Consider the following 27,948-nt stretch of genomic DNA (forward strand, 5'->3'; position numbering starts at 1 on the left):
TTGCTATATCCTCCCTCCTCCACGACAAAAGTTAGTGGGGAGCTTATTCAGCTGCTTGATAATGCAACAGAGCTTGGACCGCTGACAGACTTTTCATCTCTTTTAGTAATTTATTGCTTAATTAAGTTAATACTGTGTTCCACACTGAAGATATGGCTGTTAAGTCATTGCTTAATTAAGTTAATCTCATGTCCTGCACCAAGGCCGCCCCTGTCGTGGCACAGCCAGCGTCACAGCTGGAGGAGCAAGCAAGGAACCTGTGGCACAGGGGTCAAAGCCCTGTGCAGACGTGCCCATGTCAGGCCGAGTTTGCCTTCAGACCCAAGAGGAAGCTTCTTCTGAGCCCACCATGACCTCACACGTTTCCTGGTGAGAGCCCTGCGAACCTTTTCACACATCCCTGATGGCCTCTGGGGCAAGGTGGGGTGGGACAAACGGGAAGCAAGCCTTCCTCCCCAGGGACACCTCTGCGTTCTTCGTTTGTCTCAGCCCCTGGCGAACTTCTTGCCTTCACTTAGCCAAAGGGCTCACCCACCTACCCCAGCAAGTGCAGAGGTTTACACCCTGACCTGACCATCGGGCGCTCTTCTAAAACTGCGGTTTTATTGCCAGTGCAGTGCTTTCGTTCTGCAGGCTCTTGAAACTACCAGCCAAGCAGTCACGTGGAAGATGTGCTGGGGAGGTTCAGGTTGGACATTGGGAAAAGGTTCTTCACCCAGAGGGTGCTGGACACTGGAACAGGCTCCCCAGGGAGGTGTCACAGCCTCAAACCTGACCAAGAAGAGACTGGACAATGTTCTCAGACACATGGTGTGAACTGTGGGGTTGTCCTGTGCAGGGACAGGAGTTGGATGATCCTTGTGGGTCCCTTCCAGCTCAGGACGTTCTGTGATTCTATGAGAGCTGCTGAAGCAGAGCCTGGCCATCTATCCTTTTGTTCTCCCTCTCCCTGCAATCTCTTTGGCTCTTCAGCCACAGGTGGAGGACCAAGCAGTCGAAGAGCCAGCAGGAGCTTAGTTTGTTTCTAGTCTTTTGCCATCATTCACCAAATTCAATTGCACACCCTTGCAAAGTTCATGTGCAACAGTAGGTCAAACCCATATTTCTTAGCAGCAGGAAACTGAAAGCAAACACATCTCACCTCAGTTATTGAAAGCTTTAAAACAAAGATGTCCCAAATGTAATTTCATTTGTAAGTAGAGCAATTTTAGTTTGCTTTGGGTTGTTTTTTTGGGTTTGTTTTGGGTTTGGTTTTTTTTTTTTTTTTGGTGGGATTTTTTTTCTTTTTAGGGAAGTAAATATTTAAATGGTTTCTGAATGTGAAGTAAAATTTTTATGACCATCATTAGCATGTGTGCAGTTTTGAGTGAATTTGGCCTAAAAATAAGCAGCTTTCCTTTCCCTGGTGTAGATTTAGTGGGCACAGTGTTATTCACTGTTACTTCAGTGGATTTCCTCAGACCTGAGGAAGATACTTCCAGGTTGTAAGTTTTAATTTACACTGTTAAACGTGTACAGATTTAAACTACAATTGTTGCCTCCTGAAAACAATTTTGTTCCCATCTTCTTTTTTTTGTTTGTTTGGGGTTTTTTGTTTGTTTGTTTGGGTTTTTTTTATCATTTGTTTGTTTGGGGTTTTTTAATTAATTTGATTCACTTGTGGCAGTGGCAAGTTTTAATGGGATTTCTTTTTAATTAAAGCGAGAGCATTTGAATCCCAGAGGGTAGATCCTGCTTTTGTTGAAAACTGCCCTCATGCAAATAGGATGCTGTTCCATTAACAGCACTGCAAGAAATAGATTGGATGATTATCAGCAAGGCACGATGATAACGCAGTCCTGCTCTAAAAATGTCTGAGATTGAGAGAGGCCCTTCTCCATCTTGATGTGCCTTTTATGAGAGAAGATAAAGGCAGCTAAATATAGTGAGGATGGTAGCTGTAGCTGTTGATGAGGGAAGAAAATAAAATTAAAGCTAATGAGATTTGTTACTTGGGAGAATTTAAGTGTTAGGGTGTCTTTTCAGTCCTAAACCAAATGCAAACCTGTGCCAAGCCTGAGCCTTCGTTCTTGTCCCCTGGATTTACACGTCTGTTTGTACGAAGTCAAGAATGGGAACTTCAGGACTGAGTGCTTAGAAGGCAGGTTTTAAAAGCAAAATACTGTATCAGGAGTTGGGTTTTTTCCTCCTAAAAATACCATAACTTCTCTTTGAAAAGAAAGAAGGGCGAGAAGCAGGTGAGCCTAGAGCTGGAGGAACATGCTGCGTTTCCCTATCGACTCCAGTGCCTCTGCACAACCCTGGAGACCAGCAGGAAAACTGGATGAGCCCCTCACCCTATTCCAGTTAATGACTGATACCTCCTCAGCCCCACTGTGTCTGGAATATTACCTGTTACATTTCTCTGGGTATTTTGTTGTTATTACTGTGTGCTTTTGTGGTGCTGCGTACCCCTTGCATTGTTCAGTTCCGATTCCCAGAAGAAGGCCTATTCTAAGCTTTAAAATAATAATTTTGTTTGATTAGATAAAAGGGGAAAAATCAGCTTATATATATGGGAAAATACAAGATAAAACCTGTCGGAGGAAATTATGTTATGTTTTTATTAGGCTCAAAGAAATGTGTTTTCTTTTGTGCAAACACAAAACAATTTGCTCTCTTCCTGCACAGCTTGCCATCTTTTCTCTTTTTTTTTTTTTTTTGTCTTAAATAAAGGTTAGGACTTTGAAAAATGCATGTTTTCTGGAACATTTTTATTTTACTAGTTGCAGGTTAAATATATCTAGATACACTTAGAAGCCCTTTTTCTCAGAGACTCTGGCGAAATTAAGGAATACAGTGACTCGCAGTCTGACTTTCTTGTATATCAGCACACCAATTTCTTAGTCTTTGCGAGTCCCAAATAATTTGTAAATTACTTTGATAGTGAAATAAACAGAAATAAGTGACATCTGTCTGAACATCATAAACTTCATGAGGAGGCAAGTTGAGAGGTACTTCAGTTTTGATCTTTCAAAACTAAAATCTGGTCCATGAGGTTCTGCAAAAGCAAAACCGAGTCTTTTTTTGCGTGTTTCCCACTTTTTAATTCAATAGCAAGAACAGAATGAAAAACTGTGTTAACTAGGTGCCTTCCGTGACGTGGAGAAGAGCAAGATTGTGTTTTCTTTTTATCTCTCACTACTGTGACTATTCCATTTGCTGTTGGTGGCTTTACGCATCTAAATTCCCTATACCTTCTTCTTCACCAAAATGCCAAGTAGTCCTTAAAATAAAAAAAAGTAAATGAACACAGACTTGTTGGGGGGGGAGGTGAAGAAAAATCAGTAATTGTTGAGTCGCGCCATATTTTCCTGCTGTCCTAGCTTGTAACCTGTTCTTACTAATCAAGTAATAAAGGCTCTCAGCTCAACGTGTTGAGATATTTGCACAGCATAATTTATCATGGAAATCCCATGTGAGTTACTGAGTTTTTTTAATCACCCTCTCTCTTCGGTGGTTAATGTCTTGGTTGGAGTTTGCTGAAATACACAGGTGCACACACATTGCAGCAGAAAGAGTTTACATTTCGCCAGCTTGTTCTGCTGTAATTATGTATTGCTGTAATTAATCCAATGTCATCTACTGCAGAGCCTGACCTGAGCAAGAGAAGTCACTGGCCGTGATCTTTTAATTGCAGGGCAGACCAGACATGAGCTTGCTGATGTCTTTTAGTGCTTGCAGAGAATGGGACGCAGCATGGTCATTCCCACCCCACCCCCAAACAGGCCCTTATGCAGTGGGAAACCCCAAGAAAAGTGAGGTACAGGCTTTGCACAGCAGGTTTAGAAGAGATGAGTTTGGCATCTATTACACCTGAGGTCTCCAAGGTAAGTTAGATGTGTCCTTCAGTACCTGAAGAGCCTTCAGCACAATGTGGGGCCCCTCTTGGGAGAATCGTGACTGTAAACCTGCAATAGGGAAAAGTGCTGCAAAGCCAGCGACCAGAGTCTGAAATGAGAGCAAACCTAAAACTTTTCATGAAGAATTCAAAATGAGCTCGGTGTACACAAATATTTTTAACTGTCTCTGCATTCTTCTAGTGGAACATTAGTTTTTCTTGTCTTTGGGAGTGTCCCTCAAACAGACAAAATCACACCATGTTTCTGGTTCAAGGATACCTGAACAGAGGACAATTTGTCACACAAGACAGATGGTGAACATGCACTGGAGATTTTAATTGTGCTTATGGAGCAGGATTTAGCAGCAAACGATCATCATATTAGGCAATGTGACAGACCTCCCAGATAATTCATGCTCATTACCTCTGTCTTACTCAGTCCAAGGGGAAGCCTTTGTTAAAATATAGTATTATGCATCATTTAGAGTTGTGCATTGCTGTGGGGATACTTTCAGCTCAAGTCCTGTCATGAACATTTTGTATTCTTTGAAATAGGAGACCCAGAGCTATGGCACATGGCTAAGATCTCTAAATTTACTTAAAGATACAGCCAGGAGGAGTCTTGAAATACATTTGAGAACAAAAATAGGTCAAGACAAAATGTTTTGCCTTTGGGTTTTCCACTAATCATTTGGTTGCATGTCTTTAACATTATAAACCTGATTTTATTCCACAGTATTACTTTTGCAGCTTCTGGTTATGTTCTGCTTTTGCATACAGCATTCTCAGCTCTTATTAGCATACTTGAGAGCTGTGCACTTTTGTTTTGGAAGGCTAAACATGGTCATGCAGAGACCACTGACATCTACACATTCTTGATTTCTGGGTGTTCCTGAGGTAGTCCTAATGCATGTGAAGAGTTTCCTCCAAATTAAAGCATACTAAAGGCATGCATCTTGTGGAAGATGTTATTTCTGGTTAGGAACAAGCAGGTTATTTTTAAACCGAACAGAATAACTTGTCATTGAGGTGACCTTAAAGGTAAGACCTCCTGCACTTTGCTGTAGCAGGTAAGTTCAGACTCTTCACATGGAATATGTGTTTTCCTGGCTGTTCTCCATGTGCCCCCAGGATTTATGACCCGATTATTACGCTAGATTTACACCTATCAATTGTAAAGTCCATTAAATTGTTTGATGTTCTCTTATTCTTACATTGCTCAGAAAATGCAGCCATGGAAATGTCTCCTTAGGCAGGACTTAAATCGCCTGTAGGGCTGGGTTGCTTTATTTACTTTGGGTTTTTTTTCAGAAGGGTTGTTTAAGTCGGTCCGAGCAAACTGTTGGATATTTGCGAGAAAGTTAATGGATCTTTTGCCTTTGAGTTGTTTTCAACAAATACAATACCTGTTGTTGGCAGATGAAGAGCAATGCTTTCCCCGCTGCCTGCTTCCAGGGGAGTGGAGCGGTTTTGAAAGGGCCCCTAGATCTCTTATGAATTCAGGGTTGACTAAATGCCATCAACAGAGCAGTTGCTAGTATAGTCTATTTAACCTACAGCTGACCCTTTCTGCAAAAGAGGTGGTTCACAGCAGGTCAAGAGGATTGAACGACTTCTGATTCACCAGGGCGGGGTGGTCAAGATTGGCCCCCATGGTGGTTCAAGCAAGAGTGGGTGGGGTGTGATGCCTCCTTTGAAGGCACTCATGGTGCTGTACAGCAAACATCTCCCTTTCAAATGGGTGTATGGCTTTGGCAATTCACACCCACCATCCAGGGAGACTCTTTCCCTGTTCCACATCTGAAAGCACAACAAAAAGCAGGGGTCTCATCCTTCTGCTCTGTATGCATGTCTGCCCTTTGGTCTTTTGAGTTAGGTGGCAGGAGATGCTTATGTGATCTTTCACATGCCTGGATATGCATCCAAAGTATGACAGGGGTAAGGATACAACAAGAAGATGTGAGACAAGTTAATTGAGATGTGCACCTTAGTGCTGACCGCAGGAGGTTCATATCCTGCCACGTAACTGCAAGTCTGTCCATCGCATCACCAAAATGTTGATGTCCTTTGTTGTGTGAGCAAACATGCATCCCCTTTGCATGGCAGTGCACATTATGCGATGCATACTGTGCTGGGCTTGTAAGTGAGGAGGGCTCATGGCCAGCTGAGGCTAAAGGTTGTATTTTGTACGTTTCCATGGTGCGGAGGTACATTGCAACTAATTCCCAGACAGATCATTGGAAAATATGTGTTATCACTATGCCATGGTGCTTACCAGCACTGAAGGTTCACACAGGACAGGCAGAAACAACAGGGAAATGTCTCTTTATTTCAAATGGCTATTGCAGAAGGGGGTTTTAGTTGCTCGTTGCTTTGGTGGAATGAGAGATTTTTGTGGCAGGAATAACTGGAAATTTCCAGGAGCTTTTGAATTGAAGAGTGTTGTGTCTGTTGTACCATTGGTGGATTGTTCAATGTGTGAGAGGCAGTATAAAATAAGTTACAGTGACAAAAGGGTCTAGAGGACGTGAAAGGAACTGCCAGGACTAAGAGTCATAGTAAGATAATAGCTTAAGCAGTGCAAGAAACATCAAGGCATCTATACTTAGAGACTGCTGTCAAGCAAATTTGATCTTCTAAATGAGACCTGATGGGCTGGTGGGAACCCCAAAGTCAAATATTTTGCCGTATTCAGAGTATTACTTTTAGTGAAGCTCATTTTCCCATCTGTTGTGAAGATCAAAGAGGCAAGAACAACGCTGGCAGTCAAATACTGAAATATTTAGAAACTTCAAAAATACTTTCAATTGCTTTCAGAGGACTTAAGCAAAGCAGAGATGGAAGGTTGTCTGGATGGCTTGATGGCTTCTCTGGTGTCTCTTCCATGAGCATCTTTAGTGTTGTTGTCATTGTCCATTTGTTTGTTTGTTTGTTTGTTTGTTTTTGCTATAGTATATCTGACTCTGGAAGAAGCTAAGTGGGAGCACACACAAACCATACCAAGCTATCAAGCCAAATTACCAGGCTTTTAGTTCATACAGGATGGTCCACTCCAGGGAACTTTCAGGCAAGGCAGCCAGATCACAAGGAGCCTTTTATTTCAGCATTTGTTCTCAGCACAGAGCACACCTTTTTGTGTCTCAGGATTGTGATTCATTTACAGATTTACAAGAGCACTTTGCCACTGAAAATTATTGGGTAGAAAATCAGGGAGCAAATGCTTCCGTTCTAGAGGAAGGAGACGTTAGCAATTGCCTGTGTATCAGCTACCACAAGTTTCAACTGAGCTCCCTGCTTCTTCCTGGTCAGGAAAGGTGTACATGCCCCTTGTTATGCAAGATTTAAAAGACAGCTCACCTCGTCCCGGGTAAAGGATATCAATATAAGTCTGCCAGAAGAAATAATAAAATCTTTCGTAATAGATACTTGCGTGCCGGCGCTGAATCATGGAGATTTCAGAGGCTACTCCATTACCTCTACCTTGTTGAAAGGACCTTCAAAGCGAGGGAGACATTTTGAGGATATAGATCAGAGGCCATCCTTGTGGATGTTCTGCTGAGACACAGATTTAGACCATTCCTGTCCCACAGCACTCTTACTGGGAGGTGGTGATGTGCTACAGTCACTCGCTTTGGCATTTGCTTTGAAGACAGCTCACCATCATCAAAGTGTACAGTCTGAGGCAGACAGAAATTGTAAAATGGGCAAGGAGGAAATATAAGGAGATAGGAAAAAAGTTGGTCGGTGGCTTCAAATCACTGTTGGCTTCGCAAAGAGCGGATGAAAACAGTTGGGCAGGCAGGAAGGATCAGCAATGCACTTCAAGAAGACGTAGAAGGTTTCTCATGTATTTTCTGGACGTAGACTTACTTGCTTCTCCTAAGGCAGTGTTGTTTAGATAGGAATTGAAGGTGGAACAGAGAAAATGAGGTGAAGTTTTCTTAGACCTAAGTATTATATTGATAAGACCCAAGAGAAGAAGAGAGGAACAATTAACAAATGAGAAAGTATTTTCCTAGCACAACTGCAGGTTTGTGAGAAACAGTGAACTCTTTGTCAGTTAGGCTTCTCAATTTAACTGATTCAAGATCCCAACCATGTCTAAGAGCATGCATAAATGTTTTTCTGCAGTATCACTGCATTTTAGTGATACTGTTCTGTGTGTTCAAAGCAATAATGGTCTCAAGAAGACCCATCCTTTTCCTAGGTTATATTTTACAGTAAGCATCCATGAATTAGTTTAATATAAAAAAGTCATTCTTCAGATTTTTATGATACACAGTTGCTCCTTTAAGTAAGAACTGTGTTTCGTATGTTACTTCATGTAATTTTTAAAGAATGTCACCTTATCTTTTCTTACCAGTTACCCCCTTGAATATACACTTTAAAGGAAAAATCATGTGTTTCTTTAAAAAAGTGTATATAAGGCACATAAAAAATGTCCTTTTTGACTAATATAACTGTAACATATGTGTATTAAACTCTTTTAATGGAGCTTAGGGAATTCTAGAGGATGCCGAAGGTGAAACACAGCATGAGAGCAGTGAAGAGTAGAGCAGTTGTCACTAAGAACAGCCCTTGTGTGTCGAAATACACTTACTTTGTCATTAAATGTTTTAATAACACTTTAAAAAAGCTTTTCTAGTTTCTTTGGACCCTAGAGGCAGTCACAGCAGTTGGTCACACACCTGCAGACTGAGGGAAGGGTTAGCAGTTTTACACTGTGCAGCCTTTGGGGTGAATTCCATACACACAACTGTGTTTAGCGTAAGGAGGTGGTGTGGCGAGGAAGGACAAACCCAGGCAACAAGCCAAGCGTGCATGCCATTATTTAACATGGTGGCCCTTCATCCCATCCTTTTGCGATGTTAACAAACCAGCATCCCCCAGGACTTGACCTCTGAAAGGGGGCAGGCAATGGGAGGCAGGGTTGCTGCTTGCATCCTCTCTTACTTTTTCTGATAGGTCTTCAGGCATGGCTTTTAGGATCTCACTTCAGATGTTTATTTCATATGGAAGGAAAAAAAATAAAACAAAAAAAACCACCACAGGGTGGATCTTCCCCAGGAATGCCACAGGCACTCTGGAATTTATATTGCCTTTCTGAGCTTGGCTGTTTCTCTGGTGTAAAATGGGCCATGGCTTAGCAAAGGTGCCTTTGCTTTGTTCCCACTTAAGTCAGGTGAAGTTCTGCACCCGATTTTGAGGAGATAAACTGTGATTAATGGATTAGGTGAAATTGGCCCAGGTTGGTGCTTTTGTAAAGGGCTCCTCCCATAGTGCTTCTAACATATGCCAGATAGCATCTCTTACGTCTGGCAGGAGATCTCTGCCTGAGCAGTGAGAAAAGGCCAGTGAAATCTCCAGGATTAACAGTCGTGGTAGGAAGAGCACCAAAGAATGAGAAAAATGGGGATGGGCTAGCAGGTCCTCAGAGGGCTTGGCTGGGAGTCCTGAGGCACAGCATTTCATGTTTTTCCCTCAAATGGGTCTTTGTCACACCAGATGCACCCAGCCATTCCTGCTTAAATGGGGAGAAATCCCTATGCTTGCTCAGGGTTTAGCTTGTGTACAAAGAGGAGTAACACCACCTCCAGCTGCTGGCTGTAAACACAGGACAGAGCCTTGTACCTTCATGGAGAGCAAATAACTATTCTTCCCTTTGCCTGAAGATTTCTTCAATAATTGTCCTTTAGAGCAAAAGAAAATAGCTTTCCTTTTGACACAGTAAACAAACCTGGTTGTGCTCAACATGAGGTGATAATAGTCATTATCAAGTGTGATGAAGTGCTATCCAAGCCCTTCATCCTGATAAGCCAGTTGTGAAGAGGTAACAATGGTGTGGTAAGTAAAGTGTCAGAAGGAACTGGAGGACTTACTTACCTTACCTGGCTGGTAGGTTAAAATTCCAAGTATCCAAGTATCGACTGCCACTCCTAAACAGGTGGCCGAGCTGCTTGTAAAATATTTCCCTGCCCTTTGTACGTAGCATGATGCCCCAAGGCCATCCTTAACCATGAGCAGCTGCACAAGAGACTGCCATTATCTGTGTACAGCTGATTAGTCCAAGTTAGGAAAAAAATTCTTCACAGAAAGGGTTGTCAGGCATTAGAACAGGCTGCCCAGGGCAGTGGTGGTCACCATCCCTGGAGGTGTTTAAAAGGCGTTTAGACATGGTCCTTAAGGACATGGTTTAGTGCCAGTGTTAGGTTAATGGTTGGACTTGATCCTGAGGGTGTCTTCCAACCAAAATGATTCTGTGATTCTATGCAGAAGACAATGACATGGGGCTACAGCATCCTGGTCCAACTCTCCCCAATGCATGCACCTCCTTAAAGGCTTTGTCTTTGCTGAGTGCCTGGTCTGCCTGTGAACAACACATCCCCCGTGTTCCAGTGACTCGAGCAGTGCCCTACAGCATGTATGTGCTCAGCGTTAGCATCAGCCCGTTTGTCTCCCCTGAGCCCTTTCCAGCAGTCAGGATGGGCAGAGAACTGGGAGAGCCCGAACTGGTGGCTTTGCTGAGAGTGGTGCCATGCTGAGTTGTAAGCAATCCTCGTTAATGAGAAGAAAGGATGCCAAGCAGTTCCAACTGCACAGTATTACGTTGAATAATCTAATTATGCTAATAATCCAGTCTGGTTCTTCAGGAGGAAATTCAAGAATCTATTATAAGCATAAAGATATTTTCTGGCTTTTTTTCTCACTAACATCTGTGAAAGCCAGGCACAATAGGTCACTCTTCATTAGTATCCTTCAGAGTAAGCATTTGTGCTGATCCATCCTCCGTTTCTATTTCCTCTGGCCATAAACAATTGTTCCCTCAGCCCCCGCAGTTATCAGGGAAAACCGCTGCAGGACTGTCAGAAAAATTTATAAAACCCACTAACAGATAAGGCTCAGCAGAGAAACATGAAGTTGGACAGGTTCCTCAGTTTCTGTTTGGTTTTAACTTGAATTGCACAATGGCAAATACTCCTCTTCTGCTGTCTGGAGTTCTTCTAATATCTTAGTGAAGACTACATATAGCGACAAATCTGAATGTTATGAATGCCATTTGTTAATTAGTCATCTTGCTGCCTTTTTCCCTGCTTGTACACCTCCACAGTCTTAACATCAGCCTTGATCTCTGAGGGGAAGTTGCTGTGTCTGTTCCCTTTTGGTTCTTCCACACCTGTGATGCTTGCTGGCGTTTCAGCTCCCTCCATCTGCTTCCACCCATTGATCGGGAGCTCCATGTCTGCAGCATATCCACAGCACCACAGACCCTTGAAATTGTTCTCCCATGGTGTAAGGTATAAACCTAAGTGGAAATCTCGAGGAGCCATTCTTGCTCCCTTCCTTCCTGGGAAGATTTCCATGCTTAACTTACTAGCATTAAGGAAATAAGCTGCATTCAATTACAGCCACGGAGAAGTGCTCCAAGAGAAGTACAAACGGCGATTTTGTTGCATGTACCTCAATTTTTTGCTTTTTTCTCCCCAGCACCATTTGAAGGCAGACACCTTATTGCTCGATTGTAATAGAGAAGTGATTCAATTAACTGTACAAAGAACTGGCTTGACTTTCCTTGGCTACATTTGATAAACAAGTCACAGGAGTAAAAGTGCCATTGAAACCAAGCCACAAGTGTTGAAAGAATAAATAGTTGGGAAAGGACAACACAAAAACGGATTGGGCATGACCTCTGAGGGCTAAAGGTTCATAAAATGGGATTGACCAGTCTTTCAGAAGGGAGCTTGTTTCCTGGATTAGGGGAGAAGCCACTGAAGAAACAGCGAAAGCTGGGAAATGGCATCTCCAAGAGCAAAGATGGTGGCAGTGAGGTAATGTTACTGTCTCTAAAGACACAGGTGGTTCCCTGATGGTTGCTGCCTGCTGTCTCGTTCACAGGCTGGCATTGATAACCCGTACAATCTATCACACCTCATTTCTGTGCATCTGGTTCCACCAAAGATGTGCTAAGCAGCCAAAAGTATGCATTCTTCCTGGGCTGTACTCAGCATCCCTAAGATGATGTGCTTCATGGAGGAAACCTTGTTGGAACTAGTGTAGATGGAGTGTGCAGGGAAGCCTGTAACCAGGGAACAGCAGTGTGTGGCCAGGACAGGGTGTGTAAGTGTTTCTGTGCCTTTGGGGTGGCCTTTGGGTGGGCCTGGCACACCTCAGCACCAGGCTGTCCGTGCCTTCTTCCCACCCAGCACTCCATAACAGTGCCCATGGAGCGTTGTGGGGTGAGGAGGGCTTTTCAGGTGAGCCCCATGGAGGGAGAGGCCTTCTGCCTCCCAGGGCACTCTGCCCTGTCCTGGCTTGCAAGGGCTGGCTCAGGCCACTGGGCATGCGGGCTCTACAAAAAGGTCAAGCTGCCCATACCTCCAAAAACCCGTTAACACAGGAACAACAGCTTGTGTGCTTGTGTTAATGGACATGCGGTCCTTGAGCTGGGTCACTCCCATCGGGTGAACCTGGAAGCGCAGGAGAGTCTGATTTCATAAGAGGAATTCCTAGGTGGAGTTACGTGCTGAGAAACTTGTTCAGGCTGCAACGTTTTATCTTGTTTTGATGGTATTTTTTTGGTGGTGCTCCTTAGAAACCGAATGACTGCTTCCTTCCTGGCTCAACAAGGCGCTTGTAAACAATACTAATCAGTGTCGGGGTTTCCTTTTAAATGTCGCTTCTGACTCTCTCCGAGGTGGGCTGCTGCTGCTTGCAGCCAGCACCCCAGCTCCTCACGCCCAAAGGTGCTCCAGTTAGTCAAAGCATCTGTTTCCATGCAAATTCAACTCCCACCTGTCTGTTGCTTTTGTTTGCAAATTACACAAGGTGGAAAGACAAGTGTTTGTGTTTTGCTTTCCTTGCCCATGGCAACAGTTGTAAGAACACTTTAAGGTGCTCTCCCTCTGCATGAGGGGAGGAATGTCTCTGAAATAGGGATTTATGTTTGGGCAACTGACAAAGCTTCAATGCTGAATTTAAAATTAAGGAATTGAAATCAGTGAGTTGACCTTTTTCTTGTTTGTAACTTTTCCATTTAAAACCAGATCACATACCTCACGTTTACCTCATCCTCCTTCATGATCATCGTATTAGTTTCCAGATTAAAAAAATGTGTGTGTTTGGTTTTGGATTCTTTGCTTCCATGGATTGGCTCCGTAGCAGGTGTTCATTCTAGCACCGTAGAAAATACTTTGAAGTGAAATGTAGCTGTTTTCCAAGGACGAGAGTATCACTCCATATACAGCACTATCCAGTTCTGGGAAGTTTGGATGCTAGCTTAATATTCGTGGCTGTCTGTGAAAGACTGATAAAAAAAATCAGTCTCTCTATATTGCTCTAATCTAGCAGATCTTCCTTCTTCTTGTGTTATGACCATCATTGCAAAGAGCAGCTCCAAGCAGTGATTTAAAAGACCTGCAAACAACATTATACTTCAGCCCAAAACTGTTGCATGCACAGAAGCAGTGTCTTGAATTGAAGCTGGTATTTTAGACTAATTTGTCAACATCTCTCTTCACATGTACTGAAATGACAGTGTTTCAGACGTAACAGACATTAATGGAAGGCACAGCTGGTCTCAGTGTCTTGAGCCAAAGGATTCTTTCTGACTAGATAAGGAATAGCCACTCGTAGTATCCATACAGCACACCCAGCCAGGCAGATGGAGGAGCTGCTGCAATAACTATATGGCTCCCAGTTAAATACCAGTAGCAGATATTTTGTCTTAATGCACTGTGGCTACTTAGTGTGGGCAAAAAAGCAGCATGTAACAAATGATGCTGCAAAGGCATCATGGAACGGCATTAGTCAGGGAATTAGTCCCACTGCTGGGTTTCCAGGCAGTTGCTAATGCCTGGCGTGCTTTCATCCTTGAAAATGCTCCATATCTTAAGTGAGGCTCTTGTGCAATAGCAGTCTATCCATCCTGGCAGGGACAAAGTGAAATTTTGCGCAAGCAGCATGAAGTTATTGTTAACAGCAAGTGCATACTGCCACACCAGAAACCCAGTTGTGTGCACACACAGCAGGAATATATCTGCTCGCACACAAATACAGACATACACGTGTGTACAAGAGTGTGCACAGACGTCTGTATTATTTCTGGGTGTGCACACCAAAGCAGCCTTCTGGCTCATCCTTTCCCCTGCAAAGGTTATTTCCCGTAATTGTGCCCTAAAACCGTGACATCTGGCACAAGAGAAAGCTCTGACTAGCTTGGCCTCCCTTTGCTCCGGGCAGACCTCGTTAAGCACAATTAATGCCATGAGGGGAAAACTTGCCATAGAGGAAACTGAGATTGTGCTGCATGTTGGAAACACTATGTGGGTGAAGAAAGCCTTCAGTGTAAGAATTTCTCTAGCGAGAAGCAGTGCAGTAACTTTTCATAGCTTACATATAAGCGGTGCTTCATTATAGATAGTTAATGAACAGAAAATGAGCGTATTTGTACAAATCCTGTTACAAAATTATTTTTAAATTTTTTTTTAAAGTTTTAAAAGGGATCAGGCTAAAAGGCAGAAGAAAAGAATCATTGTACTGGAGAATTAGAGGAAAAGAGTGTGCCCTAAGGCAGCCAAGTACTTTGCACATGATGAGAGGCTGTTGTTGCTGGTGAGATTTAAGATAGAGTGGGACTTGGTGTATTGATAAAAAAGGAAGAAATGATGGGGCAGGATAAGGCAATGCTGAGCATTCATGAAAACTCCCAATATAATCCCTCACACCTGGAGCAACATTTCACCAGAGTTGAGTAAATGGAACATTTGTTAATTGAAATGACAGGGAAGAATTTGACATGGCTGAACGTTTAATTTATGTTTGTCCAGCTGATTTTTACCTCTGTGAAAACGAAGCTGCTAAGATCATTGTGTTGTTATATCTTGTTCTTGAGGTGTATTTCTATGCGCAGCCTTGTCAGGGAGTGAATTCACAGTTCCTTGTCCCTCAACAGTGGTCTCTGTCTGAGGATACAGCACCTGAATACGTCCTCTGGAGCACAGGCTATTAGCTGTGGCAGCTCACTGCTGGAAGGATAGGACCTAGGCAAGAAAATACATGGTTTTGCAATCAAATGAAAGATCAAAACAAAGCAGGAAGAAGCCATGAAGGGGATAGGAGGGATGAAGCTAACACGCTGCCAGTTTCTGCCAGATTTTGGATTGAGTGGAGCTGGTCCCAGCTCCCCAGACTTACTCAAATTATGTTTAGAGGCTGTTTACTTTCTACGTCTTGCATATGGATGTAAAACCTACCTGCTCCAAGGAAAAGCAGATGAGTTTCAGGCTAATGTTTCACACTGCCAGGTTTGTTGTTTTTTTTTTTTTCCAATGAAGTGTGTGATCCAACCTATTATTTGGCAGAAAAAGGTAAGGGATGACTCCTATCCCCCAGGAAAAAAAGAGGAAGTGGAACATAAAAGCCGTAAGAAAAGCATGCCATACAGCTGGTGAACTCCTTCACATGGCCAGTGGACAGGAACATCTTCTGTGGCCAGGGCTGCCAGGGACTTTGTGGTTGGGACTTCTTCGTCCTTCCTTTTCCCCTCTTTCCATTGCTGGGAAGCTTGAGCTCCTGCAGTGAAAACATCGCTGCACCTGAGACCCAGATGTAGGTTTTATGAGAAGCTTTAGGAGGGAAGGGGAGGCCGAGTGACCAGACAAGAGCCTCCATACCCAGTTTCCCAGCCCCGGCAGAAAGCATGCCATCGGGCGTCGTTCTGCAAGTGCCAAGACCCGCCTGACCACGCATGAATAACCTCTGTTAAACCTTCGCAAGGCCGGCGTGGGTTTCTCTGCTTCACAGCACTGCAATCAACACGGCAGAGAGCCTTTGAATGCCTGTGGACCGTGTCAGCGCCGCTCGCCCACGCCTGGTGCCGTGCCAGCGGTGCTCAGGCTGAGCTCTGCCGTGCAGAGGAGGTGCTGGCAAAGGGCACAGCGGGGTGCCAGGGGTCCCGCCTGCATGGGGAGGCCAGGAGGCAGCAGGGGCTGGTGCCTGGTAGTGGGGGAAGGTGTGGTGCTGGATCCAGGGAGACTTGGATACATATTTATGACAATTATTTATTATTAATTGCGTTCTGCAATAAGGCTCGGCAGGGCAGTCCTGGGAACTGGTGGTCTGAGAGGTGGTTGTTTTTGTGGCCGTGGTGGTACGGACTGCTCCAACATGAAGCACCGGTAAGAGCATGATGCAAAAGGAGAAGAAATGTTCTCCCTTAGTTCCCTGCTGGATCATTGAAACTTTCTCCCATGTAAACAAAGTGGTTTCGTGAACATCACCTATTTTGTTTTTCCCTTCTGATGCTATTTAATGCAAAGGAAATGAGCTGCAGGTGTTTAGCTTGGCACTGTAACTGGGGTAATCATATCCAGGGCATAGAGTAGCATGGACTGGTGCTTAATCATTCACTCATTAGCTCAGTGTCGTTTGAGCTTGGAAGACAGAGGGTAGGAAATTGTGTCAGCCCGTCTGAGAGGAGCAGGTAGAAGACGGCTCGCAAGGATGACATCCTTTCCGAGCTCCTCGGTGCGGTGGCTCGTTGCCTTTCCAGCACAGCTGTTGCTGCTGCTGCTACCAGTTTTGAAGGAAATGTCTATGTTTGAAGTGCCCATCTGCTTGCAGCTGTTGTCATCTTTTAATTGGCGTAATCCTGTCAGATGAGAGTAGCACAGCTGCGAGCTTGTCCTGCACTGTCACCCGACTGCCAGCACCTCCTGTCACACACTCCCTTTGTCTGTACTCTTTTTGTATAAATACCTTCCTTAAGCACCCAGGGAGTCCCCTGGGGGGCTGTCTTTGTTTATGTGGCCATACAAAGAGGATTTCTCCCATCTCCAGCTATGATGACTTACTAGTCAAGGCGTTTCTAACAAGGATAGAGACACATGAACACTGTTGTAGACACTGCTGGTAAGACTGTGCCTAGGACACCATGTGCATTTTTCTGGCCATTTGTGCTCCAAAAATACGACTTGACACTGCAGTGGGTGTAGCAGGGGCCTGTGTGGACAACAGGGGCATGAAAAGCCTGACATGCAATTTGAGATTAAGGGAGCTTTCCTTGTTTAGTCTAGAAAAATGCAGACTGGAATATGTCAAAGGTTTATGTATGCATCAGGGAAGGAAACACCAATAAGGGCAGTAGGTTACTTATGCAAATGGTCAGTACTGGAAAAAGAACAAACAGGGATGAACTAGCTATTAGTGAATGTAGACCAGAAACTAGAAGCTAGCCCTTAAGAATCAGACTAACACGTCCATGGCAACAGTGGGGATAAATTTCCTTAGTGATTTTCAAGACAGGTTGAATAAGTTCATGAAGATGGTGAACTGACGTGCTTCCCTGCCAGTACAGGTGATGGGACCAGATGACACAGGAGATGTTGTTTGCTTGTATCAGTCTATTCACAACACACATTTATTAAAGTTCCTGCAGCAGTTATGCAGTGGAGCCTGAGATACTGCCGATGGAAAGTACGTTTGTGGATTTGAACTGTGCGCAAACACTGCTTCGAACTATAAGATTAACAAATTTCATGGGATTAGGAGGGCGATGCTTAGCAGGTGACTTGGTAGTTGACCACCCAAGGTAAATACTGTGCTTAGGAAACTGCAGCGCTGATTTATGCTGGGTGACATTTGTGCTTGTTCTGTTGGAAGCCGAATATAGCCAGACACGAACCACTTTTATTTTTTTTTCTTTTTTACTGAGATGATTTTTTGGCCGTATCACCAGACAGATAACCCAAGCCAGCATGGGCAGGGAGGAGATGCGCAGGATCACAGCGAGTGCCTTGGGACTTGCACGGCCGTGTGACCATGCCTGCAGTTCTCCTTGCATCAGTATCGAACCACAGTGCCAGCACCATTATAGGTGCCACTGGGCTAATGAAAAGGCTGTTTTTCCATGGTGATGCTACACATGAGCCTGATGGCAGTTATATAAGTGCTTGTGGTATTTTCTGCCAAACCACAATCACTTTTGTGATTAGTGCTTAATTTCTTATGTAGGCAGGCCAGGGAGAAGTTTGGCATATTACCTAGGGAGGGACACCCTAGAAAAACTGAGAAGAATCATAATTAGGCAGTCATTCAGTATCTTGCAGGACAGCTAATTTACATCCATCCCACACTGCCTTCTGATGCGGATGTGTTCCTCTTGTTCTTTTCATTACTGGGGGTCTCAGGGGTACTGAGTTAGGAATTACATATATATATATCTGTATATATGTAGTCCTTGGCTACAGAGAAGAATTTAAGGGAGTTTCCTCTTCTACTAATTGTTTCAGGATTTTTGTCATTTTTCCGACTTGTAAAAGTGTTTTGGGTTTTGGTCTTTCTGAGGTTAAGAGGTGGGCAAGCAGCAGTTGGATCTGATTTGAAAAGAATATGAGTGTGAATTCAGGATTTCCTGCTGAGGGAGAGCCATGTGAATACCAGTGAATGAGCCCAGTCCAAAGCTCATTGCACTGAACATTTAGGTACACATTTGATTTCCATGTTTTGAGCCGTTCCTTAAAAGCACAGGTTGCTGAGATCCCAGAGCCAGACTATGGCTTGCAAGTGTCTTCTTCCTGCATTTTTGGTGGCAGTATTTGTTTGACAATGTGCTGGTAAGCTCTTAGATCTTCACCAAGCCAAATAATTTTCTGTATGACAGGGAAATAATTCATGCCTCTGTATCATAACCAGTTGCGTGCAGCACACAAAATGATGTATTCAAGGGCAGTTTTGCATCCAGAGGCTGATAAGGTCTTAGTTTTCCAGATCTCATGCATTCCTTATGAGAAATGTAGTCAGAAGAGCCACGCTCAGGTATAGCTGCATTGCAGAGCATTTGGACAGACTAACTTTTTCCTACACTCTTTCCTACTGCTTTTCCTTTCAAACAGAAGGTTTGTCCTTGGTTGTCCTTGAGTTTCTGCTGTTTATGCGAATGACTCTTTCCAGACAATGTTAGTTGAGCCCATAGGCACCTAGTTAGCCTTTTAATTTTCTTTTTTTAGCCTTTCTTTTTCAGAATAAAGACTTTTTCTTGTAGTAGGATAAACTTTTCTAAGTGTTGAGAAAATTATTTGGTACTGAGCCACTTCTCGTCTACACTCTTGAAATACTCCTTATGGTATTACTACTTGGAGCACCAAGTATCAGCTGATGTTTTAATCGCTAGACACTGTGTTTCCCCAGAAATGGCACTTTTTTGTTAGGAAGGTGGACATTTAATAATAGTAGCTGTGTATGCCAAGCCATAACAGTATTTTTTTATTAGGCTGACTGAAAGAAATAAGAAAAAAGACGAGTGTTTTGGGCTCAGCACCTAGTCATCAGCTCACCTGCTTGATAATTTGACTTTCTTCCATGAAGCAGCAGGATGCATTCCAGGTTTGCATGCTCCAGGCTTCCCATCCAGGTCCCAGATAAAACTTGGCTGTTTTTTCCAAGCTTCCTGCTTTCTGTATGTAAATATGCTTAGCCTTTTGGATATGTGATTGGAAGAGACAGGCTCCTCATATTGCTGACAGTGCATGTTTTCGATGTACTGTCTGAGATCTTGCACAGATTATCTGGTGATAACTTTGAATCTCATCTTTTGTGTTATGTATAAAATGGGGATAATAAAATTGTATGGGACACAAGAGGTAAGATGAGCAAAGTGACAGATCACATTTAGAGACTGGCTGCTTTAAAATTTTTAGCTCACACCTTTCCAGCCAGGAGATAAGAATGGAAAACCAGGTATGTGTTCCTGTAGAAGGACTCTTGCTATAGGGAAGAGTACAGTAGAACCATAATAATAGTAGTAAAAATATTACTAAAGAAAAGCAACAAATACTAGAAATACCTGTAACCCTTTCTTGAAGAGCTCACCAGGCTGAATTCCTGGGCTTTATTATTCAGTCCTGCAGTTCTTGTTATTAAGATACTGTGCTCATGAAGTTCAGTAATTACAGACTGAGACTAGGAGGATTAGGCTCCTAAATACTTCTACCCAGATTTCACGTCATCAAACCATGTATTTTGCTGTTGACAAACCTTGCAATTACTTAAAGTCTCTGAGTGTTCATTTCCAGGACTGAGAGAACCTCTGGCTCCCTTATAGCAGTGTCCTGTGCCAGCCAGGCTATACTCTGTACAACAGGTACAAATCCACTTTTCTGCCTTTGTAAAGGGAAAAACAGAGCACAGTGATGCATTATTTGTCACACCAGTTTTGTGTTTGCACATCACATACATCTTGGACAAAATAAAAGGCGTTTCAGGAGATTTCAGATGTCTTGGAGTCAAGTGTCAGAAGTGGTGAGGAGAGGAAGGGGAGCCAAGGTCTGCTCCATGAGACGTGGCATTTCAGTGGAGCACTGACAGGTCAGGGGAAGTGCAGCCGAACACTTGAACGGGGAGTAAAATGAAAATTTTAGATTGAAAATCTTGGTTGTCTCCTCCTCTTGGGTTCTTTGAATACCAAAGTTTTAAAGCTTAGAGTGTGGATGCTTCTCTCACATGCTGATTTTACGTGAAAGATTATTTTTTCTGCATTCTTCAAAGAAATAGATTAACAAGTGTCGTCGTAAGTATACCTTTTACACAACTCATAAAATATACTCTGAACACCTTTCTGCTAATAGGCACAGTGAGATTTAGTGATTTTTCCGGAGACATCAGAACCTGTGATTGGATTTGATCTCATAAATTCCAGTCTACTATTTTAGCCACATGCATTTTTCACAGCAGGAGGTCTCATCTCTTTGATGCAGTGTCTCCTCTTCTTTACTCGTGGACGACTGGAAGACAAACAACTTTTATGGCCTTGTCAGCTTGAGTAAGCTCTTAACCTTATCCAAAGTCTTTGTATTTGTTGGGAAATAAAAGGAGGTGTAGAAGGGCAGCGCTGGTAAATCCTGTGCTGTCAGAGTCTCACAGGAAGTCGAATGACCCGTGCTTGAGAAACACAAACCACAAAATGTGGGTGTGATATTTGTTGGTATGTGCTTTGCATTCTTCTGCAAGGACCGATTGCATTTTGCATGGCTACTGTAAATCCTTGCCTGCCTCTTCCAAGAAGATTTCAACACTAACTCTTCTGGAAACAACCCGCTGGAGAGAAAGGCTGTTGAGCGTTAGTATTTTGGCTTCTGAGTGAGTCCTGGAAAGCTCTCCCCTGGTGTTAATGGTTTCTGGTAAGCGGGAAGAAGGATGGGCGTTCAGACACAGTGGGCATTCATTAGCATGTGCTGTCAGTGGTGACAGGCTCCCGCTTGGATGGCACAGGCATATGTGTCTTTCCGTGCCTTCCTTTTAGCGTGTCTGTTTGCTGTTTCTCCCTGAAGACAAGTCAGCAATTGTATTAACTTTCTGATCTTGGTATGGGAGTGTTTGTTTTAGTTTCCTGACATCAGTGGCTCTGTGATCTCTCATTTATAATTGGCTATGGGAGGAAGCTGTTTCAGTACTCCTCAGGTTTTTTTATTATTATTAAAAAGAGAGAGGGCAAAGCCCCAAATTAAAGGTGAGAGTGCTAACTTTTGCAGAAAATAAGCAGTTAATATTTGTATGGGTACAAGGTCACAAAAATTCAGATTATACATTTTTATCTGTTTACATGTATGAATGTTTCTTAATGAAAAATGTGCAAGAGGAGCTTTAATGTGTTGTCCACAGTTAATTAACTATCCTAAATATGTCTGATATATCTGATTATTTTGTCTAGCAGTTTCTGAGCTATTCAAGAGCACTCATCCGCTAGGAAAATCAAAGATCAGAGGTCTTCTTTCTGGGAAGCTTGTTTAATATTCTATATTAGACCAGAAAGTTTTATTGATAGGATTTTTTGGGAGGTGTCCTAGGTTTCAGGTGATTTGGCAGACAGAGCTCACTGTTAACTCTGTGGAATTGTAGCCTAGTACTTGGGGTGATCTGTTCTGCATCTATATTGTCATTCACCTTCAGAATTAAATCCTGTAATAGACCATCACGTAGGTAATGAGCAAGGCACACAACCTTTAACAAAAAAGGAAGGTATTAAGGGGCTAGAAGTTGAAGGTGCATGTGGACAGGCTTGTTTCCATTACACAGCAGTTGTTTCCATTTCTGGACGTGGGAATGTTCAAAAGACATGTGGAATGGCTATGACTCTTTCTCACCAAAATCCACATTTCTACCCCTGACCCTGAAGTAACTCGATACTAATTCAGCGGAAGGCACTTCATCTATTTTGTGTTTGTAACCTAAGTCCTCATGTAGTCCGCATTAGAGTCATGTCCAGATTCTTACTCAGGAAGAGGATTTGTCATTTGCTCTTCTTCTGGTTCGTCTGAAAACTTACTAATTGGTGAAATATTGGCCATGGTACCTGGGGTTTGTTCCAGCTTAGAGCACTTTCAGCTATTGAAGACATAACCAAGGTAATTGGTTCCTTTCAAAGTGGACTTCAGAGGTGTCAAAGCAAGAGGACAAAATACAAAGAGAGGTGAAGGGGAGGAGTGTTGCTCCTATGAGTGATTATAGAACAAAGCTGCCTCAGTAAGCTGAGCAGAAGCCACAGCTTTATACATTGTGCAGTAAGGGTTGTATACACATTGTAAAGCAACCACTAAGTGATGTCTGTAGTGTATAATTCCAATAATTTTAAACAGAATTGCACCTTTATGTTTTTTGAATGGGCGCCACGTCCATTTAATGGTGCATGTGCAACAAATACAGGTATAGTAACAAACTTCTCAGCTGAGCCAGAGCTCAGGTGTGTGCTTGTTGTTTGCTAATTACTTGGTGAAATCAACACTGTAGTACATGTCTGGGCTATTTTCATGGCTGTTTACCACATCACCATCAAGAAAGACAAAACATGTATGAGGAGATATATTTTCTCAGATAATTTTTTTAACAAAACCACCAATGTGTGAGTGCTTCTGCTGGTATTTGTGCTGCGGTAGGACTTGTACAACTATATTATTACGCCTGTACACTGAGCTGATGGGAAGCAGCGCAGGGCACCTCAGTTCTCTGCTAGAGAAGTAGCGACAGTCTTGCACAGTTCTTCCTGTACCCCTGTAATTTATTTTGGTGGGAGATAAAATATTGAGGATCATTGAGTCAGATTTGAGTTGACATAAATCTAAAATTACTTCTTCTTCCTCTACCTAAGGGAAAAAGAAAAAAAAAAAGACAGGATAAGTTAGTTACTTGATTTGCATTGCTGGTTTTGCATCAGTGAAGGCTGGTGAGTACAAACGACTCCCATAAAACAAATGTGGCCATGGTGTGCGTACAGCATCCCACTGGTTTCTGAGCAGCAGCTGGGTGCAGAAGTACCATTCCAGTTCATCACTGAAATAACATAAATGTAGAAAATAACACAGCTTTACTCTTTTACCCGTTTCATCTCTTAGATACTGGGCGTTGGTCTCTTACTGAAAAACTGACAATCCATTTGAAAAAAGGAAAACGTAACCACAAGCAGCGTATCGTATTTCCAAAGTTGCAAAGAGCTTACTTCAGTGTATTTTGGAGAAAACCTTTCAGTCTCATTTAGAGTGATGACTTTATTTACTATAGTGGCTTTATCGTGAGAGTGTTTACAGCAGCTTCTGTGTGAATTTATTCAGCAAAACCGTGCCAATTGACAAGTAGAGGTCAGGATGCCAGAGACAGGGAAGGGGAATCCTGACAGGAGGAAAAGGGATTTCCTTTGAGCCAGGCTAAGAGATACTAGCAAAAATAAAAAATGCAAAGCCACAGTTGGTCTCTGATAGCTGCTTCTGGACCTGTGAAGCAGAGTCAAATGCCAGCAGTGGAAATACAAACAACCTCAGGATTTGCAGGGGAGGCAGTGACACCGCTCGACGTGCAACGTGCTGTCCACTATCCGCTCCTGGAGGGGAGGAGTGGGAGGTTCAGAGGTTATCATCCTATTTATGCTAATTGAGTTTGAGCTAAGCTCTTCCCAAGAAAAAAGCCTCTTACTGAATTAGTTATTCAGTTCCTCAGGGTGCAAGTGGAATGGCTGTAACGCTATCTTAGAGTCTTCTCGGGGGGCCGTAGAAGAGTGCAACTGAAGGATTTCTCTCAATTTAAGCATCCCTTGGATGAAAAGCAACCAGCAGACTTGAGAGACTTGTGTGCCTTTTGCTATTTAGTCTGTCTGCAGGAGGGGCCAAACATGTTCAGGTACACAGCACCCTGGCAGGTCCTCTGCTTGTCCATGGAGCAGGGACTGAGGGTAAGAAAAATTTACTTTCATCCTGTTTTTAAAGAAGAATAATATGTAATCTTGAGATATGTGCTGCAAAGGGGAGGCAGTGCCAGAGCTACCTACGCAGAAGATGAAGGCTCCGTAGGGACGCGTAGTGTTCATTCCTTCGTTGTGTATTTCCATGTTGCTGTTTCTTGAGGGAACAAGTCAAAAGAAGTTTTGTGAAAATGTGTTGTGTATGTTTATGTGTCTCTTCGTTTATATTAATACAGCAAGCATATGTCACTCTGTACCTCTGTATGTAGGAAATTATTGTTTGTTGAAAGTTTTCATTTCCATATCTTTCTATCTCCAGGCTTTTCAAAGTTTTATAGGCAAATATTAATTAATTAAACTTCATAGCGGTCTTAGGAGATGCATGTTAAGGTAGGACAGCAGGCTGGATAAGTTAAGTATTTTATTCAAGGTCATGCAGCAAGTCAGCAGCAAATAGAAGAACGAAATCCAGATCTTCTGACTCTGAGTCCCTCTAGTTGCTTAATACCTGTTAGTTGTTCTTCTAAATTGGATTTTCCTCAAGACCATAAGCCTTGAGGACTCATGACAGTACAACAATTAACTGTAGCAGTAGAAAAACTGTGGGCAAAACTGACATCTGAAAAATGTAAATTTAAATCAACTTGGCCTGTCATTATTTGTACACTTATTCTCGCAGCACATTGCAGTATTATTTTCGGTGAAGGCAGTCTAGTAGTCTCTGATGGCATTTAATATGAAAGAGTTACTTTGCAATTCAAAAATACCTATTATGTTTCCTCAACTCTCCTGATTTTATCACAGCTCTTGAAATATTTGGTATGGCTTTTCTTTCCAAAAATGCCAAATGCCGGAAGTACCTTTAGTCTTTGAAAATAGGATTCTAGCCTCAAAAGTCGCAAAGAAATACTGAAAAATATGGCTTCTAAATATGATCTCCTGAGTTGCCTCTTTCTGCCCCTAGCCCCCTCCTGAAGGAGGCAAATCAAAATTGAAATGCTATTCATGTCATTTTGGTTTTGCAACTTGGAAGATTTGCATTTCACTAGTTCCTATGATTTTTGAAGGCAAATGTTTTTTATCAGTCTCTGTAGAAAGCACACGCTTGGAAACAGAATGGTCAAGGTCTTATACGCAGCTGGTTTTCTGTACAAGGATAGCGTGCATTTGTCATTGCTAAGTCCATTTTGACTATTCCCTTTCTAATCCTTTTATCTTAAAGGATCCAAACGATACAGATTGTATAGATCACTTATCAGTCATTATGTAATCTTCTTTGGGACAGAGATGGGATTTGGTGCTGTCTAGAGGGTAGCAGCAGGACTTCCAAAGTACCGGTGTTTGTGCAAAGTATCCTCCTGGAACGGGCTCTCTGGGATGGTTGTGGGATCTCCTTCAGCAGCGGTTTTAGGTTTTTTACTACGCCTTACTGTATTATAAAAGCTTACTTCTGGATAAATATTAATCTGCAATATATATGGTACTGGCTTTCACAATTAGCAAGTCTCTAAACACCATGTTTTTGCAGAAGTTTGTCTTTTCTTTTTCCCCTCGGTGCTTGAATCAAGCGTTACTGGGGGAAAAAAAAAATACCACCATATTGAGAAAGTCCATGAAGTGCTTTTATCCTGGTTGTATTTTAACACAGACAGCCCTGCAGTCATAAGTTACAGCATATCTGAGACACCCAGTGTCTTACCAGAAGCTGTAGATGAGAAGAGAATTTGGCTGTGTGTCCAGTGGATCCATGAACGCATGTCATTCTTCACTGAACTGTATGCAGTGCGGAGCTGTTCGAGTATGAGACCAATGACAATAAATTTTGGATGTTTGGATCCCAGTGCATTAAGGTGTCAGCAGAATGCCAGCACTGGCTGCAGTTCAGTCTCTGGGCTTGAGTCCAGGCTATGGCCTGAGCCAAAAATTAAATAGGGTGTCTGGGGAACACTCACATCAAATGAAATCAAGTGCCCGCTTTTCTTTCGAGAAGGTGAAAAGATTAAATACCTTTACTGTCCCTGCAGTATAATTGTGTGGTTGTGATACCAGCTGAAACAGGAACGTTGTGTTCCACGCGTTCATCGCAGTTGTGCGTGGACAACTGTCTAGGGTTGGTCAGGGATGTGTTACAGACAGCTGTGCTCAGGAGGTGTGAATTACACAGCACCTTCTCTGGGTAGTGCTGGGACACCTTGAAACTTCCAGTATGGCAAGGGTGTGGAAGCTGTCCGTAGCCCCTGGTTTACAATCCTGCCTTGTACATGTTGAACACAATCAATGCAGTTTAATGTAAATATTTGTTTCTGTAAGTTATTTACATTTTTTTATCGCAATGAGCTGAGTCAAGCTGGTGATAATTTTCACATTACCCTTTGCCTATGCAGGCACTGTTATACATTAATATTTATTAAATCATGTTAATTAGGCAGCTGATGAGACTACACCGTTGACCTTTACAGAGGAAGGCTGCAGTATTTCTTGTCTCCTCTTAGGCAAACCTGTGGTCTAACTAAAATCACCATTTAGCCTTTTATACATGGAAGACTGTCCATCTCACCTTTGGTTTGCATGAAAGCTGTGGTAAATACTCAGGTTTACAGCCTTCTCCTGCTAAAGTCAGTGAGAAAAATCTCCTTGGTTTGAACTGATGCACAGCTGGGTGTACAAAGATAATGTGACAGTATATTTAAGGGACTATTTATAGCGATACCGAAAGTGGAGAAGTTTTGATGAAACATTATTGGTAGGGGCTCTGGAGTTAGCACAGAGATAATTAGTGAAGAGGCAGGGCCACCCCTAGTCTCTGGGTACATAGCAAAACTGTTCCAAGACTAATTAGGGGCACATTCAGGCAGTGCAGTATTATTAGTGATTTGATTTAATGAATGCTGCTCATTTAAAGAGCTGTAATTTGTGCTCGGCCCTGAGGAAGTAAGGAGGGACTGCGGGAACATAAATTCCCTGAAGCAGAGGCACAGCCTTTCCAGGTGTGTGACTAAAGGACATCATAAGCCTTACCAGAAACAAATAAAGACTGTAAATCATTGGTGTTCTGCAGTTACTCTGTCAGGTTTGGCATTCTGAGTTTTGCTGAACTGTTGAGGGCTGTGTGTTTGCTCTAAATTGTTTTGCATTTAAGATCAGATAAAACTGAGAAAGGGCTTATTAGTAAAGGTAGATGCAATCCTTTAATTTCGTTGGGGTGCATTTTGCTTGGTCGGACCATGTTATTCCTTTATACATACAGCTGTTTGTTCTAGGATCTCTAGATTTTAGTACGTTGTTTGTTGATGTGGTAAAGGCAAGATTTGGAAGAAATACTCAAGCTATGATTATGTACAAAGAATCTGTTTCTAACTGATGATTCCCAGATTCCAGCTACCACCTATTAACTCCAGCACTGAAAGCAAGTGAATTTTCATACCTAATCAAAACTGTTCTTATCATGTCTTCAGTGATTCACATGAATTTACTCATGGCTTGTTCTCTTCAGAGTACAGAGCTGATACAATTTAATGACATTGTTCAGGACAGAGTGCTCTTGGGAGTAACATCTATTAATAACATAACTCTCTAGTTCTTACAAGAACCTGTGTTCCCAGTCATGTAGATAGTGAAAGAACAGTGAAAAATAATCGGTAATTTACCTTGGTAACAAGTAAATACAAAAAACATCCTAGGAGGAGCTGACTTATGCTTAACATACATGGTAGCAGAAGATGACTGTTAGCTTGCACAGATTTGGATCAGGGACTGCCAGTCCTCTCCTCAGCAAACAATGTCCTAGCAAAGCACTTCAGTGTCCAACAAAATAAACAGAAAAAAGGGCAGTGAACGCCCAGCATGGTAA

The 27,948-nt window shown here is 42.7% G+C and overlaps 1 protein-coding gene across 12 annotated transcripts in view; it reads left to right on the forward strand.

Moving 5' to 3' along the window:
* The window catches only part of PALM2AKAP2 (PALM2 and AKAP2 fusion), a 268,612-nt gene that overhangs the window by 188,063 nt on the left and 52,601 nt on the right, over positions 1 to 27,948 (forward strand). Inside the window, exon 1 of one of the 12 annotated variants that reach the window (XM_071802069.1) lies at positions 23,912 to 24,089. The exons of 10 other annotated variants lie outside the window; for them this stretch is intronic. In XM_071802069.1, coding sequence (XP_071658170.1) covers positions 24,030 to 24,089 — 60 coding nt within the window. In that variant the 5' untranslated portion in view covers positions 23,912 to 24,029. Of the gene's footprint in view, positions 1 to 23,911; positions 24,090 to 27,948 lie in introns of those variants that run through there. One more of the 12 variants, XM_071802070.1, reaches the window with a different exon arrangement.

The sequence above is a fragment of the Patagioenas fasciata genome, chromosome Z (assembly GCF_037038585.1).
Source record: "Patagioenas fasciata isolate bPatFas1 chromosome Z, bPatFas1.hap1, whole genome shotgun sequence".
NCBI lineage: Eukaryota > Metazoa > Chordata > Aves > Columbiformes > Columbidae > Patagioenas > Patagioenas fasciata.